At 31.3% G+C, this 18,124-nt stretch overlaps 1 protein-coding gene across 4 annotated transcripts in view; it reads left to right on the top strand.

The window, feature by feature from the left end:
* Nhe2 (Na[+]/H[+] hydrogen exchanger 2) overlaps window positions 1-14,983 on the top strand; it is a 70,566-nt gene extending 55,583 nt beyond the window's left edge. For 2 of the 4 annotated variants that reach the window (XM_017608701.1, XM_017608705.1), the window contains exons 16-19: window positions 3,891-4,100; window positions 7,869-8,081; window positions 11,605-11,962; window positions 14,225-14,983. In XM_017608701.1, the coding sequence (XP_017464190.1) occupies window positions 3,891-4,100; window positions 7,869-8,081; window positions 11,605-11,962; window positions 14,225-14,762 (1,319 nt within the window). In that variant the 3' untranslated portion in view covers window positions 14,763-14,983. Of the gene's footprint in view, window positions 1-3,890; window positions 4,101-7,868; window positions 8,082-11,604; window positions 11,967-14,224 lie in introns of those variants that run through there. The other 2 variants (XM_017608711.1, XM_017608719.1) reach the window with 2 other exon arrangements.
* The last annotated feature ends 3,141 nt before the right edge of the window (window positions 14,984-18,124 follow it).

The following is an 18,124-nucleotide window of genomic DNA, read 5'->3' on the forward strand; positions in this document are numbered from 1 at the left end:
TGAAATAACTTGAAATTATTCTGGACCCCAAAATTAACTGGAAACCAAACATTGAAGAGTGTGCAAAGAAGGCCACAGTGGCTCTCTATGCAGCCAAGAGAATGTTGGGCAACAGATGGGATTTGAAACCTAGAATTGTGCACTGGATGTGCACAGCTATAATCTGACCCATAATCTCTTACCGAGGGCTGGTCCGGTGGTCAGCCCATACTAAGGATTATGTAGTTAAAAAGCTAAGCGGAATTCAAAGGTCAGCAGCCGCTGGCGTAACAGGTGCAATGTGATCCTGCCCGAAGAATGTTTTGAACGTCTTTCTTGACTTATTACCCATAGATATATTTATCAAAAACTCAGCTGCTAACAGCGCCATCAGACTACGTGGGGTTCTGGAAGGAAAGACCATTCGCGTTGCCCATTCACGGATGGGTCACAGATGGAATGCGGGGTTGGTGCAGGGCTTTCCATTGAGCCATATAACCTATATATAGTTATCCTTTCGCCTACCATACATCACAAAGAATGCACCCGCGAGAACGCAGGTGAATATCTTCTCGGATAGCCAAGTGGTCATTCGGGCACTCTCTTTATCTCTGTTAGATCTCAGCTAGTGGATAACTAAGAGAGTTGGCCTATACTTCTAATCAATAAGAAATTACCTAATATGGGTCCCGGGACATAGGAATGGAAACGAGGCAGCGGACGAACTAGCAAGGAGCGGCTCCGCACTGAATGTGTCCCACGCAGTGGACATCAGCGCCTTGCTGATGGATATTAAGAAATCTATCACTCGAAGACCAAGCAGAAGTAGAACCGCATAGGATCTTACAGGACTACCCGTTACTTGTGGGTATCTTACAACCCACTTAAATTCAAAGCTCTCTTAGGAATGAGTAAAGAAAATGCCTACGAATTTTCTTCGGTGTATACAGGGCACCGGCCCGTTCGAGTGCATGCGGAAATACTTCCCTTCAATCCATTCTGTCGCAGTTGCGAGGACCCGGGTTCAAAAGAGACAGTCGAACACTTCCTGTCCGAGTGTTCAGTCCTCACATGGATGTGGCTAAAGATACTCGGAAAACCATTGCATGACGTAATGGAATTCTTTAAAGCCGCCAAATGGCATTAGGTTGCACGAGTTGTGGAATCGTAATGGCAAACTTTCTAGTTGCTTGTCACCAGGATGGCAATCCATTTGGAAAAGAAAAAGCCATATCCCCAGCAACATGGAAAGACCACGGTAGTCGCTCTCTCTAGCGCTACTTCCTAGATATGACATAGACATATCATAATCTTTGAGATCAGATTTAGAACAAATTCCTGCAACAAAGTAACCTGGAGCGTACAAAGGTAACTAAACTGGCGTGGCTCAGTAGGACTGTGCCAGGCAAAGAGTCTGCTGAGAGGGTGCAACAATAAGAGATTCCAAACTTATTTAAGCTCCCAAAGGATACATTTAGAATACAAACAGGTGTCCTTACTGTATATTGCAAACCCAAATGATCTCTGTTTGCTTTACGACTTGCCAGTGAGATACCACTACATATTCTCACCGAGTGTGACGCCATATACAGAAAACGTGATAGAAATCTAGGCTCGATGTGACCACAGCTTGAGCACATTCACTAACTACCCCCGAAAGTACTACTGTTACATTTGAGGGATCGAAGTGGGTCTGGAGGAAGCATTGTGAATAGTACAGGATACAATAGGGGTATTCTCGAAGTCTTGCATGATGCACGGATTGCACGAAATGCAAAAATACTATTCCAAATTTGGAAGAGTACGAGAGCACCCCAATGCAAAGTGGTAGCATGTATGGGTAGCAAGCAGCGAAATTATGTATCAAATACAATAACAAGATACAGCACAAAAAAAATTAAATGAGCGAGATGAGAGGAGTGAGAGAAATATGTAGCAATTCCAACAACAAAACAACTAGCACAGGGTCGCATTTATCTTGCTATGCTATTTCTGCAAAATATATACATGGGTTTCGACGTTGCATATTTTGCAGCGATAGGAAATGTTATTTCCCATGTATTTTGTTGTTGTGTGTTTGCAATTTATGCCATCCATGCAATCCGTGCTGCGTGCAATGGCTTTGCAAGATTTGGAGAATACCCCTAATAGATCACTAGGTCGCAGTGCACACAAAAAACAATTCAATTGCTATAATCCATGCCTTACATGCGCTATCGCTTAACGTACGCTTTTTAGTTGCACCCGCTTTTATTTATTTTCGTCCACACTCTGACTCCCTTCGATCAAATATTATTATTATTATTATATAGAAAAAAAGTGATCAATCACTGACTTACAATAACCACTCAATATGATTTATAGCTTGTTTTATCACTATTGCATAGCATCGTTTCTACCAACCCATCCGTAGTCACTCGTTTCTCTTATGTGCCAGCTGATGCCAATTGAAAATGACAAGTTAATCCAAGTTAAATTCTCCACTTGGTGTTTCCACCGCAGACGAGGCCTTCGTTTTTTTTTTTTAATTTTCATTGTCTATGCAGACTAGCACGGGCATATTGAGTGACTTATAGAATGTGGCTTTTGTACGGCAGTACAGGGTACCTTCTGTCTTGGTCGATAATTTTCTCCATTGCTTTCAGCATAAGGGAGGCGAAACCTATCGGCCTGAATGATTAGCAAGCGAGTAATCTATCTTGCCTGCCTGCGGGATAAAGACAGCCCGGGCCTGTGGGGTGGAAGTAGGAGCTTACGTCCTGCTTCAGCAGCAGTGTACTGATGCCAGTGCCCGGTGAACTTATTGCCGGTTTATAAGGCTTTTGGCCATCACCCAGTCCGGTGGGGGCTAAATGAGATTATCAAAAAAATTTTGGAAAATGGGAGCGGCACCGCTCCGATTAATTTCTACAAAACTCCGTACAGTTATTTCCCTTGGTGCAGAAAAGTGATGTATTGAAACTTTTTGAAGTCGGACTAAAATTAAGCACACATATATATAGCGGTAAATTTCATATATACGAAAACTACGCTATTTCGATATCGAACGACGCTAATTTTCTTCAAGGTAATAATTACGATAATCTATTAAAAAGAAGTAAGATTACTATAGATTTTTGGAAAATGGACGTAGCACCGCCCACTTACATACATATGTTTATCTCGGTAAGGGTTTTATCCATTTCTACCAAACTCGGTTCAATTATTTCAAGGTTTGAAATCGGGAAAAACACCCCGGTACTTATATTTGTTTTCTTTTATATGAGTGGATTTCAAGGAAATTTCTTTACGTATTATGAAGTTTCGGATAGTCGCGTCTTGAAGTGTTGTAACTTTTTACAGGAATTATGTAAAATAATTAATACAAAAAGATTTAAAATTTACTACTTGCTTTTGCATAAATCTGGATGTGGTTTGTTTTTATATAATTTATTGCAGTTTTGTATTATTTTCTAATTTCCCACTAAGTTCTCAAAAAAAAAAAAAAAAAACAATAACGATATATTAAAAAGCTAACAAAAATATTCTTTTTTCACGAACACTTCTCTATATTTTTCATTTGTATCTAAAAAAAAATTTATAAAAAAAACGGGTTCTAATTGCTACCATGCGCTATTCAAAAAAAAAATTAATAAAATTCTTCAACAAATTGGAATGTTCGAAAACCCATTGTAAATATAAAAACTCTAATTGGAAACAACAAACAAACATCTCTAATATACACACACATGCATACACAAACACGCAATAATAAAAACAAACTTTGCTGGTGAACTCAAAAAAAAAACACTATGTATGTATACACCAACAATATAAATGCCCAACAACAATGGAACTTAAAAATACATACGCACCACAAAACTATAAAAAAAATAAATAAAAATTTAACAAAAAAATACAAAACCATGCAGCGGACTCGGATCGTGCCAATAATAACTCCCTTATAGCACACATACAGAATTTACCCGGTTTCGATGCATCAAAGGCGCGCATCGTCCAACACTACTCCGCACCGAAAAGTGAAAACGGCAGCCCTGAGAAATTATTAACGCCCGATATGGGCCCGACAGCGGCCGAATCGATATTGCCATGGCGACGGGATCGTTCCTACCAGTGCATTGGTAAAGGCTTTCAAACATCCTACATACATACAGCTACTTGTATACTATTATAACCCACCACAAGCAACAACAAATACAAAGAAGAATATGTATTTAGTAGCTTTCACACACGATGTTACATCATCGCGCATCATTGCCATTGCGAATTTAATGCCAAGAAATGAAAATGTTTTCGAAAAATGCGCCAAAACTATGTATTTAAGTATCAACTAATTGCACTCACTCGTCGTCGGTGTAATCTGTTGCTCTAAGGCGTTTAGCGTTGATGGCTGCATTTGAAAAAAAAAAATAAAAAATCTCAAAAAAAAAAAAATTATTTTTCTATAAAATTTCTTGTTCTAAAACCAATTATTTGGCTTTGTATTTTTTCTAAAACATTTATTCGTTCAGTACCAAATTTTCGTTCATTTATCTCATTTAATTGTGTATTTTATTGTAAATTTATACCACGCTCATCCAATTAACGTACTTTCTCGCTTTAGACGCAAATATTTAGCAGCAATCTGTGTTTTGTTTTCCGCGATCTAAATATTTGAGTTTACTGTAATTAGTTATAGTTAGTTAAACAGAAAATCCATGTTTGCTGTAATTAAAAAAGAAAATCATGCCATCAAATCGAACTTAGAAAAAAACGATTTCAATAGTTGCATACGCATTAATGTATACTCATCGGTAGCGGTTAGTATTCCTCATCACCGGTGCTAACAAACATACTATACATACATTCATAACTAATTTAACTACTACATGCTGATCAATCAATGTCTAATCAACCAAATGCTTAGAATTAAAAATTTTTTTTAATTGGATGATTATTGCCCAAAACGTTTCTTTTATCATATAACGAATTCCTGCCGAAGAAAAAAATAAATTTTTTTCAAAAGTTATGCAAAATTCTAAATCTCACAATTTCCGGGATTTTGCAAGTTTATTTTATGAATATCTCGAAAACTATTATATGTTGTTACAAAAATAGTTCTGGTCTCATTTTAAAAGCGATATTTAGGGCTATAAAGAAATAATAAAAAAAATTTTTAAATTAAAAAAAAAATTTTTAAAATTAAAAAGTTACAAAATTTTGAATTAAAAAAATCTTAAAACGAATCTTTTAAAAATTTTTGGCTAAATTGTTTATACAATGCTTCCTACTTAAAATTTCAAGAAGGGGGTTTTTTTTAATTCCTTTATATACATTTTTGAATTTCGAAAAGCAATATACTTTTGCAACTTCTAAAAAAAGTTATGTTGAACAGTTTTTATTTAATTTAAATTTTGTTTAAATTTATAGCCAGTTTTATGGAAGCTATTTAAGTGCAAAATCATTTTTTTTTAATTTATTGTGAAAACTGACAGAAAGGAAAAAAATCATTTTTCAATTAAATGCTGGTGAAACTCGAAGCTTAGGCACAATTTCAGATGAGCTGTTTAAGTAGAGGTGGTTAATTAATTTCAAAAATTTATTTTCAGATCATTTATTTAAACTGCACTTAAATTGCCAATATTGGCTTATTTTGAACCACCCTAGTGTTGATACTTGTTTGACATATTTAAACAAAGCTGATTTGGAACCCAACGAAAGTTAAATGGTATTTATATAAAAATTCAAAATTAATCTTAAATGCCATTTAAATTTTCATCTGCAATTGGCCCTTAAAGTCTGGAATTTTTTGTAAGCTAAAAATTTAATATATATTTATATAAAAACCCTTGGAAATTTCAGGTTGTTTTAAGTTCATTATTTAATTTAATTAATTAATTACTTTTATGATTTTTTTTTTTTAATTTCGAAGTTCTGTCATTTTTTGGAATTTTCGGAATCACCTTTAAAACGATACCATAGCCATTTTAGTAACTATAATAGTTTCTGAGATATTCAAAATATGAACTTGTAAAATCCGGAAAATTGTGAAATCTTGAACTTTCGAAAAAAATTAATTTCTTTCGCTTTGGTAGAAATTTCGTTACATGTTAAGAAAGTACTGACGAAAAAAATCTAGAATGGTCGATTAAAACCATTAGTCAATTGGACTTGGTTTGGCAAATACATATTTCCAAAAAGAAAAAGGTACACTTTCTAAAGTCAAACAATTTGCAATAATTGGCTAAACCTCCTATTTAATTTATGACAGTATCGTTTAGTTACTAATGCCTTATCTCCACTGTGTATTAAATGAGGAAAAACTTGAATGACAAATTAAAAACGAAATTCATAAAACTCTTTCCACATGCCATTTTTTAGTGATATAAAATGTTTCGTCATTTAAATGCAAGTGGAAACTCGACTTAAGAATTTGTATGCATTTCTAAACATATGTATCAAAATTGCTTTCCCCTGGTATACAGCTAATTTATAGAACTTCAGCATATCCACTTTAATGTTTTAAATTTTTGCCATTGGGCATGAAAAAAAATATCATATTTTAATAATAACTAGCGGCTATTTTAGAATAGTTATTCTGTGAAAATCAATGGGTCTTTAAAGTAGTGCTTTCATACGAGCCAATTCATATATCGCTTGAATAATTATTTAAAATTTACTCACATTTAGTGCCTTAGATTACACTTTATTCATAACTTCTCACACCAATAAGCCCATTTTCCCAATTGTATTCTTTTTTTTCATAAAATTAGTAGGCATTTAGCGGCCTCACTATGTATGTGCGTATGCACTTTGTTAGGTCCATCATTTTAACTGCCATCCATATTAAAGCATCCAGCTGGATGGTTAGTGCATTTTTGTGTGTTTTAAATCGAAGGCTTCTTTGATAATCAATGCCATGCCATATATAGTGCAAATGCATGTAGTTTCGTCTGCAGGTTTGTTGCTTAAGTCTTTTGTTTTGAGTCAATAAAAATTCTGTAAAAATGTCCAGGCTTTTTTTTTAAATAATTTAGATAAAAAAAAGTTGATCTATCCGAATTCGAGACGAACGATGAAGACTAAAATCTTTGAGATATAAAACCATAAGTCATTATTGACTTAGACTGTAGAAAGCATTTTGTTTTTTTTTTGGTACCGCATTTTACAACCCCATTCCTCCACCTAACCTTCATTGTTGCCATACTACGCATAAATAGTCGTGCATTCCAGTTTAGATACATGAATAATTGCATTAGAAGAAAAACATAAATCAGTGTTGCCAAATTGTATGAAATGCATTATTTAAATATTTATAAATCCAAAAAGTCTCAAGCATACACCAAAATTTTGTGACTTATTACGAGTTTTTTTTTGCAGTGAAAGAAAATTTCATTTACAAATTGCATTTGCATACATACACCCGAATAGAGCCCAATCGGTTTTAACCAATAAAATACGAAACACATCGATTATTGCGAGCATGGCATTTTTGTGCATGGCTATGTTTTTAAGCTATTTTAAACTTATGTTTTTGGGTTTTGAAATTTATTTATTTACAAAATATTCCCAAACGTTTTACTTTGCTTTGCAATAATGTCAAAGTTAACTACATGCAACTACACACTAACATTTTATTGATGGGTTACAAGAGATCCACAACTACAATTTACTACTCAACATTTTCACAAAAAAAAAAAAAAAAAAAAAAAAAAAAAAAAAAAAAAANGGTCTCTTGTCGCCCATCTTGCATGCGCACAGCCTTCCGCCGCCTTAATTCAATAAGCTTACCTAATTTAACAAATATCTGTACTTGTATATGCTTAGCCACCTTAGTCAGAAAAAAACACAGAGTTCATGGAGTAACTTTTTTAATTTTAATTACATTTTACAATACCTCTTTAAATTAGTTGCTGAAAATCCCATACCTGAGGAAGATCACAATATCTCACGTGATTCAGATGGTGAACGCCGTGTGGCAACACCCACCGCCACCGAGTCGCAGCTACCCTGGAAGCGACAGGGTGATGAGTTGTCAGATGCTGTGCAACAAAACGAGTTTCCCGCCTGGGCTTCAAATAAGGAGTATCTGGCATACAACTCACCCAGTGCCACATTTTTAGGTAAGATTTTTAAAATGTGCAATCAATTTAGCATACTTTAGAATATTACTTAAAAATTATATGAAATTTATGTATGTGGAAAAAGTATGTGCACATAGAAAAAAGTTGTACGCTTAGCTGGCATGATTTTGGATAGTTGTTTAAGTTAAGTCCTAGGGTGCTTGATATCTAAAATGATGTATATATTTGGACAATGATAAAAATTATATAAACGATTATTTAAATATGCAATTGTAGTAAAATCAATATGTATTTATATGCTTGAATTACCCGAGCTAATATTAAATTGTTCAATTATCTGCTTAGTATATATTTGGCGGCATTTAAGTCCGTTAAGTTTTTAAGTCCTGCATCATTAAATCCCAGAAATAAACCGAAAACCTCTATATTGCGGTCTAAGGCCTTGCTACTCTCGTACTTCAAGTACCACCTGACCCCTGCGAAGCATCAGCATGGTATCCGTAAAGTGTACAGTGTCACGACAGCACTTAACGCCATAAATACTCAGATAACTCGGCATTTTAATAGTAACTGTCCCTGTGAAAGAATTGCCTTAGTATCATTGGACTTATCAAGGCTTTTGACATCGTTCGTCATTCCACACTCTTCTCTTGCAGAGCGACTAGGAACGATGAACCATATCGGTGGTTGTCAATCGTCAATAAAATTTCGGATTAACAAGGCAATTCTTGCAACTTTCTTGGAAGCTTCTTTTGTCTTTCGATAGACTTATTGAATGATTTACTAACGAGGAGGTCTTAGCGTTATTCTGTTTGTGTTTTATGATGAATTTTCTAAAAATTAAATGAAATTAAAAAAAAAAAACTTTTTAAAACCATAAAATCTAAAAATTAAAAGAAAATTTAATTTAAAAAATAAAAAATTCCTTAATTTAAAAGCATTGATTTAAAAAAATTAATAAGTTCCTAAAAATTAAATGAAATTAAAGAAAAATATTTCCTTAAAAAAATTAAATTAGAAAAAGAAACAAAAAAGAAAAGAAAAAAGAAACAAAATAAATAAGTTTCTAAAAATTAAATTAAATAAAAAAAATATACTTTCCTCTTTAAAACAGTAAAATATGAAAATTAAAACAAAACTTTACTTAAAAAGAAAAAATATATGAATTTAAAAAAAATAATAAATAATAAAAGTTCAACGAAATAAAAAGATATTTCTCTTTTTAACACAAAACATCTAAATATTTAAAGAGAATTAAATTCGAAAACGAAACAAAAAAGGAATGAAAAAAAGAAAAAAATTAAATAAGTTTCTAATAATTAGATGTAATTAAAAAAACCTTTCTTTTTAAAACGCAAAAACTTAAAAATAAAAAAATAATAATTGTATTTAAAAAGAAAAAACTAACAAACAAGAAAAAAATACACAAAATATCTAAGTATCTAAAAATTAGATTAAATTAGAAAACTAAAAACGTGCAAACGAAAAAATAATAATTTCAAATTAAATGAAATCTTAAAAGTATTTTTTGTTTTTAAACAATAGAATCGAAAAATTAAACTAAATTACAAAAAAAAATTCTTTTTAAAATATTAAAATCTAAGGGCCCTTTTCTCAAGTAACCTGTAACTTTAAAGCTCCCTCTGTATTTAAAGGTTGCATTAAAATTTTTGATTGTGTCTAAAGTAAAGCATTTTATTATCGATCTTAAATTGGTTTACAGCCAAGAAGCACACATACGTCAAACTCGATAATAGACTCTAGACATAACTTTATTTTTAATCCAACCTTTAAATATAAAGTGAGCTTTAAAGTTAAAGCTTTCTTCAGAAAACGGCCCTAAATATTAAAAGGTTATTAATTAATGACATTCAAAAGGAAAATAGAAATTAACAGAGGAGAAAATACATAAAATAAATTTATAAAAATTTAATGAAATGAAAAAAATATATATTTTTTAATTAAAAAAATAAATAAAATTAAAAGAAAGTTAAGTTAAAAAAAGTATATTTAAAAAATCGCTGCTCAAGGATTTCATAATCAAATCTCTCGAATGGCACGCCAATGCACACTCGGCCATTGCGGCTGTACATCTCCATTAGGAACATGCTCTCTTCCAAAAGAGCTATTCACCATGAAAATTGGCAAACGACTTTCAACTTTATTAGCCAGAATTGCCCCGTAAACTTAAAACCTCAGAAAAACTAGGCAGGGGATACTACAGTGTGATATATATATATATATGTCCGTTAGACAGACCAGAAAATATTGAAAGTGCTTTTTTCTCTGAGGAGGATCTTTTTTTGACGCCCACCAATGTACGTATTACCGTTGTTAAGCCATTTTTAGTTGTATATTTTTTGTTTGCACATTTTATTTGCTATGTAAACTAACACCCTAACTAAACCCCTTACCCTTAATTTGATAGCTTTATAAAATATTGGAAAATTTTTATAAACTTATGATCGCTTGAAAGTAAAAACTTTACATAATTTTTTGTACATAAGAAGTTGGACATAAGTTTTTGTCCATAAAAAAAAACTTGGCTTTTGCTCATTTAACTATTGAACATAAATTGTTATCCATAAAATCTTAACTTAAGTTTTTGGTCATTTACATATCAACTCATCATAAATTTTGATAACTCAAAAACTGGACATACTCTCTTAGATTCCAGCTTTTAGCAAGTCAACAGTTTTATTGACCAAAAATGTATGTCCACTTTTAAGTGAGTGAAAAAACTCCTTCTCGGTTTTTAAATTACCAAAATGTATGCCCAGTTGGTAACGACCAAAAGTGTATATATATTTAGTTTTTTTGTTGAAAAATTTTGGTTGAGCTGTTATATGATCGGAAGTTTATGTCCAGTTTCTTATAGAAAAAAATGTTGTCTAGTTTTTAAATATGCAAAAAAAGTCTGTCCAGCTTTTAATGTACCAATTTATAAAATAACTAAAAACTTATGTCCAGTTTTTAGGGACAAAAAATTAATGTTCAGCTTTTAAATAGCCAAAAAGTTATGTCCACTTTTCTTATGTACTAAAATTTATGTCCACCTCGTACTTTCAAGCATTCGTACATACATATACACGATGATCGCTAAATTGTAGTTTTAAATTATTTAGTTTATGATTAGTTCTATATAGCACGAATAGTCAAAATTTGTACGAAACACCTACACCTGCTAAAATTGTGTTTGATTTTTTTCTTCCTTTTTTCCTTTTTTTCCAATTTCCTCTATGTTTCTTCTCTTCCACACGTAACTGCGTTGAATGTGTTTGTGCAAATAAAAAAAAAACAAAAAAAAAACAATGCAACTGTCAACCTTTGACTTGTTCTGTTTTGCAACTTAACACCTTAACAAAACTAAAATAAAATAATAAATAAAAATAAACAAATAAATAAAACCAAAAAATTACTTAACACTCAAACATCCACATCTGGTAACTTTCGAAATATCATGTAAATTAAAAAAAAAAACAACAAAAAATCAATTCGCTTGCACCTATCATCAACAACAACAACAACCAAACCTACTACAATTTAACACTAAAAAAAAAAGGTGGTATCAATAAACCTAAACAGCCCAAGTCTGTCATAGGTTTATTCCGGCGTGAGAGTTGCGGTTCGAAGGGTGGCAGCAGCCTATTTGATCCCTTAGACAGTCTTGGTTCAGCACGTGGCTCTGATCCCACACTGGCGAACGCTTTGATTAGTGGTTTGCCAATGATGCCATTGATACAGCCGCCACATTCAAATCCCCGCCTTGATAAGCGTTCGCAATCGATTTCAGTTGCCTCATCAGGCGGCAACAACAGCATCGGCGTAAATATTGGTGACATGGCTCATGCTGGCCCCTTCCCGGTTACGGCCAGCCATCGACGCAATGTACGCCGCGGCTCAATGTTGGAGTTAAGTGGGTAAGTACGCAGTAACTGAATCGACATTAGTGTTTTCTTGTTTACTTAGATTTGCCACATTTGTCAACACTTTTAACACGCAATAAAAAATTTTGATTTTTGTTTCATAAACTACTAATAACATGATTTAAGCTGCATACTTATTGTTGTTTAGTAAATACATCTATTTGCTCGTCTAATTCACATATATGTAAATACTTGTATATTTGGTTTGTTGGGTTAACGTTAGTAAAAAAATAAACTTTAGATAAATGTTTATGTAGATATCCATTAAATCAACCGACAAGTTGTATATCACTTAATGATTTAACTAGAAATTTAAATACATACTTACATAGTTAAATACATATATTTTATCTTACTATGTATGTATGTATATACATATGTACATATTTCTATATATTCCTATATGTAATATTTAAACGCAAATTTCATACTTTCCTAAATTAAACCGTAGGATTGAAGTAAGACGGCTTAAATATGAAAGATTAAAGAGGCTCTGAAACCTAGTATATGTGCACTATAGGCTTTTTCCAAAGTTCATTTTTGTTCCACAGTGTATTTTTTCTATCATTTTCCATCCTCTTGTCAATTTGTAAATTCATTTTCAATCAAACATTTTTGTTGTTACGTTTTTTTTATTACTTTTAAGGGTTAAAGGCGAGTTTCTTTTTTCGATCACAGTTACTGAGTCACACATTTTTTTATAAGCGAGTCTGCGGACGTCAGCTCAATAACGCCGCTCGATGCTAAACTACCCCGCAAAACAATTTAGAAAAAAAAAATATTTTTAGCGAAACTTCTTTGCGTTCGGTTCGGTGTAAATGCAAACATCAAAGTAACGAAAAAGAGAACACGATCTCTGAGCTATGATTCCAAACTCCAGTAAAACTAAGATTAATATTAAAATTAAGGCTTAGATTAAAATTAAGATTAAGATTAAAATTATAACAAAATTATGATAAATTATGATAAGATTAGTATTAAGATTAAGATGAAACTTAAGATTAAGATTAAGATTTAATTAAGATAAATGTTACGACTAAGATTAATATTAAGATCAAGATTGGGATTATTTTTTAAAATAAAGATTAAGATTGAGATTAAAATTAAAATTATAATTAACAAAGAAAGAAGTATAAGTTAAGCTTACAATAAAAGTTAAGATTAAGATTTTAATTTAGATTAAGATTAAAATTAATATTACGGTAGAGATTAAAATTAAGATTAAAATTAATAATAAGATTAAGATTAATATTAGGATTAAATAAAAAAAGATAGATTTAAATTAAAATAAAAAATTAAGAATAGCATTAAAATTAAGGTTAAGTATAAGAGTAAAATTAAGATTAAAATTAAAATTAAGATTAGAGTAAAAAATAAGTTTAAGATTAGAATAAAGGTTCAAATTGACATTGAGATTCCGATGCAGAAAAATATAGTGAGCTATACGGGTGATAATAGGAAAAAGTTTCACTGCAATCGCGCGTGGGATCCACAAACAACATTTTTTTGTTTTTTTGGCCGAACGGAGGGGTTGCCTTTTTACATTATTTTATTAAAATCGGTTATTTACCAGAGGGAGTATGTTAGCATTTTTCGCTTTGGCAATTTTGATGCACTTCTTTTGTTTAGAGGAGAACTGTTGAACTGTGCATCAAATTTGCCATATCGACTTTCAGTAATATTAAGTACCTATTCATAGGCATATGTACATAAGTATCGATGTATAAATACGTACTTAATCATTTTTATTTGGTATTCGTAAAAATGTGTTCTAATGTGTGTTCCACCCCAATTTTAACTTTTCAATTCTGCATTTTTGTTCAATTTATTTGTATTGATATTTTGCGTGATATTTATACATATATTGGACATAAATATTCAACTTACCGTTTACGTTAGTGACTTACAAGTGTTTTCACTTATTAAAGAGACTTTTTTTTTTAATTACAATACACGCTTAGTTTACATCTTTGAACCTGCACATGTGCCACATATACACCGCAACCACCGCGCATACATACATATTTATATACATAAATAATTTCTGCATACATTTTTGCATTCACTCCACAAAAAGACTTGGTGGCAATTAATTTCTCTTTGCGAAAAAAATAACCAAAATAATAAACTTTGAATTTTCACATTGTTTTCAATAACCCAACTTAGTATTTAATACAAAAGCATACGTAGGTATTGCAATAAATAACAGTACTTTTGTGTGTGTGTTGTTTGGTATGTATTGTATTGTATTTGCAGACTTATTGTGACTGGACGCAGACCCAGTAAAGTTTTTCAATTTAATTCAACATTCAAAGACATAGCAACTGCATATCCTACCACAACTAATACTAGTAATAGTAATACTACTGCAACAACACCAACTAATAAAACTACTATTAGTACTCCTACTACTACTACTACTACTACTACTACTACTAATTCCACTATAACGAATACAACTCCAACTACTGGAACAATTAATACGACTAGCACAGCGACTACACCAATAAGTAATTGTACTATTTCCAGTTTAGTTAATAAAAGTATCGATAACGCTACTGCTACCACAACAACAACAACAACAACAACAACAACAACAACAAAAACTACAACCACTACATTTACAACTATAACAACTGCTACTACTACTGCTACTAATAACTCTTCCTCCACAAAGGATAATGTTACTACTACTCCAACAACAGCTACCTATTTTGCTACAACAACAACCTCTTCAAATGCTACCACACCTAATTCAACAACAACAACATTTGACAATAGTGATAGTATGTAGCTGCTAACTGGTTGCTAACATGCGCTTGAGTAAAATTTACAATATATTTGTGTACATACATATGTATAGTAGTATTTATGTACCTTAAAAATTTATATAATGAGAAAGCAATAAGAAGTTTCTTTAACTTCCGGTCGTAACTGTTAAGATCGCCAGCATTTGTGTTTTAGATAAAAGCTTGAGTAACACATATTTATACATACAAATTGCATACATATTAGGGCGGGCCTTAAAAATATCAAAATCTAAATTTTGTACTTAAGACTAAAAAAAAAAAAAACATTTAAGCGTCGCTACAGGGCTTTGATAAAATTTTAACTTTCTTACATGCAAAAGTTTCACAAAACCACAACATGAAATCTGTTAAATTGCCTTTATTTTGAAACTTATTCACACATAAATTCATAAACTCGCTGGGCTATAGCTAGTCAAAGTCAACATTGATGTTAAATTTTTGCGATTTTCAAAACTAAATTAATTTTTTTTTTAAACCCTAGTAGGGACCCCTAAAACTTTTTTTAATTTTGAAATTTTCGTGTTTATCTTTAGCTTCTACGTAGAACAAAATAAATGCGTGACCTTACAACAAAATGTAGATGTTGATACTTTTAAGGACCACCCTAATACATATGTATATATAAACATCTGTATAAATACATTGGTGGTAAAGTAAACTGCAAAGTTTTTAGTCATTACCTAAGCTAAATGTATATTTTTAGAATATATGTAAACATACAAATTAATGATGTAAAGTATTTTATTAAAAAAAATTACAAAAAGAGCGCGGAGCTGTACATAATTTATGTATGCAAATCAATTAAATAATTCACAAGCGGCTTTGTAAATTATTTGTATACACACATGTGCAGGTATTTAACAGTTTATTTCAATTAATACGAATATGTTAACAATTTATAAATTTTAATTCTAATAGCTTAACTACTTATGTACTTATTATATATTTTTTAAACTTTTTTTCAAATCGTTTAACGCATGCCAACAATTTTAACAGTATTATTTCATTGTCAGAGGCAGTGTAAAATCGACTTTTAAAATCTTAACGTTTAAAGCTTTTTAAATACGTATCTTACTTTTTTGCATCGAAATTCATCAAATACGCACTTAAAAATTTTTAAAGGCAAGCTCTGTTACCTTCATTGTAATCAAATTCTAAGGGTACGTACATACAGAGCGCTGAGCGGAGAGAATCGAAGCTGCTGGTGTTCACACTGAACGAAGCGAAGACGAGCTTTTTGCATGTACTCCGACGAAAAGATAACACAAAACTGACCTCAAATGAAAAGCGGTTAAAATATTTGTTCAATTTGTTTTAATTGCTTTCCCGAAAAATAGATTTTCATTTAATTACTTTAATTTTTTTGTTCGCAACAGAGCCATGAAGCTAAAAAAACAAACAAAAATAAAATTGAAAATCCAAAAAAGCTTTACTTTCAGCTACAAAACGCTTCTGAAAACGCTTGCTGTATGAACACTTCGTATTCGCTTCCTATGTGGACGTACCCTTAAGTTGATTGTAGTAAAAGGAAAATAATATTTATAACTGAATTCATAAAAGCTCTTTAATTAGGGATGTGCGATTAATCAATTAATCGAACAAGCTGATTAATCGAAACCTGATTAATTAATTAATCAAAGAATAATAATTTTTGACTAATTGGATTTTTTTCAATCAAAATCTAATTAATTTTATTTATCAGAAAACTGATTATTCGTAACCTGATCAATCAGAAACTTTAATAATTTCATTTTTTTATATAGAAATAAAAATTATACGCATGCATGCATATGTACATATATGTATATTTTTCATTTTGATGATCAATGTAGTGAGGTGCCCGTTTGACATTCTATCTTTGTTAATAAGAAAAATATTATATTACATTATACAAAAAAATGTTTTTGCTTTGAAGGCAAACTCAAAAGATATGAGCAAAGCTAACCAGATTTCAATTAATTTTTTATGATTAAATAGTAATTACTTCGGATCTGATTAGTCAGCATCTGATTAATCACGTGTTTTGATTAATCAGTATTATGAATGATTAACAAATTATTTAATCGATTAATCGCATATCGCTATATTTAATGCATGTTTGCTTTTAAAAATGTAGTAGTTATACATAAATATTTACGTTTAAGGGAGGCTATTTAAATTATTTAATTTAATATATATTATATGAATATTTAAAAAAAAAATCTCAAATGATTTTAAGCTCATTTATATATATATGCAATCGTGTAAATGCTAGGGCTGGGACTAACTGTATACTCGAATTTCCAGTTATCCATTGATATTTTTATCTCGTATACTGATAGAATCAGGATATCCTATTAATATCCGTACAGTTTGTTATCCGAATATTCAGACATCCGGTTAATATCCGTTTATCTTGTTATATAGATATCCGGATATTCTAAATAATATTTGAGTGGATACGTAATATTTTTCTCAAAATTACTGAATCTATCGAGCTGCAAAAATAATAATAGAACACTTCATTAATACTACACAAGCCATCGTTATTTGATTGTCAATTTTTAGATTCGGATATCTGAATATCAAGACCCTATTCGGATACCCGGTTATTTTTTATTCAGATATTCGAATATCCAGATTATTCGAATAGTCAAAAATGTGGACTCCAGCCTTAATAATAACATTCACATTATGAATAAGTAGTTTTTTTTTTCTTATGAATTTAATATGTATACATAGCTGTGAACACAACTCATATTGCCTTTTGAAAATAACCTTTCTCTCCTCTTAAGTCATGAAAGTGCAGATAAGTCAAGTGAAATTTATCCATGGACGATTGACCCACTTGCTGTCAACGGGTTCGCTTATTAATTTCACGGTTTCCCCGAGCAGTTACAAATTTTTAGCCCATCTTAGCTTCTTATTGTATAGTAATTTTCATTGAAGGTATCCATGAGATTTTGAACTTCCTTTCAATGATACTCTGAACGACCGCCTAACCTTGTAGGGGCGGGCCTAAGAACTCTCGTTGTTTATTCAACAGGGTACGGCAAGTGAAAATGCCTTGGTAAGGTGACACTCGCTGATTTCCCACGTATTAGTAGCCTTACACTTATTTATCATGGAACCAATAAGTTTAAATGCATAAATATAAATAAAGTTGGAGTTATAATTTAATTACAAAATAACTAATAACAATTGTATTTAACTAGTTGTGATTGCTCTAGTTTTGTTGAAAAAATTTATGCAATTAAAATTATTTTCGAACCAACAAACTAATATAACCTCTAAAACTTCTGACTACTAATAAAAAAGTAGATTGAAAAGTACGAAAATTAGATAAAATATTCTGACATATATCTTA

Source organism: Rhagoletis zephyria, unplaced genomic scaffold, assembly GCF_001687245.7.
Source record: "Rhagoletis zephyria isolate East Lansing unplaced genomic scaffold, Rhagoletis_zephyria_1.1 Rzeph_scaffold_00178, whole genome shotgun sequence".
Classification (NCBI taxonomy): Eukaryota; Metazoa; Arthropoda; class Insecta; order Diptera; family Tephritidae; genus Rhagoletis; species Rhagoletis zephyria.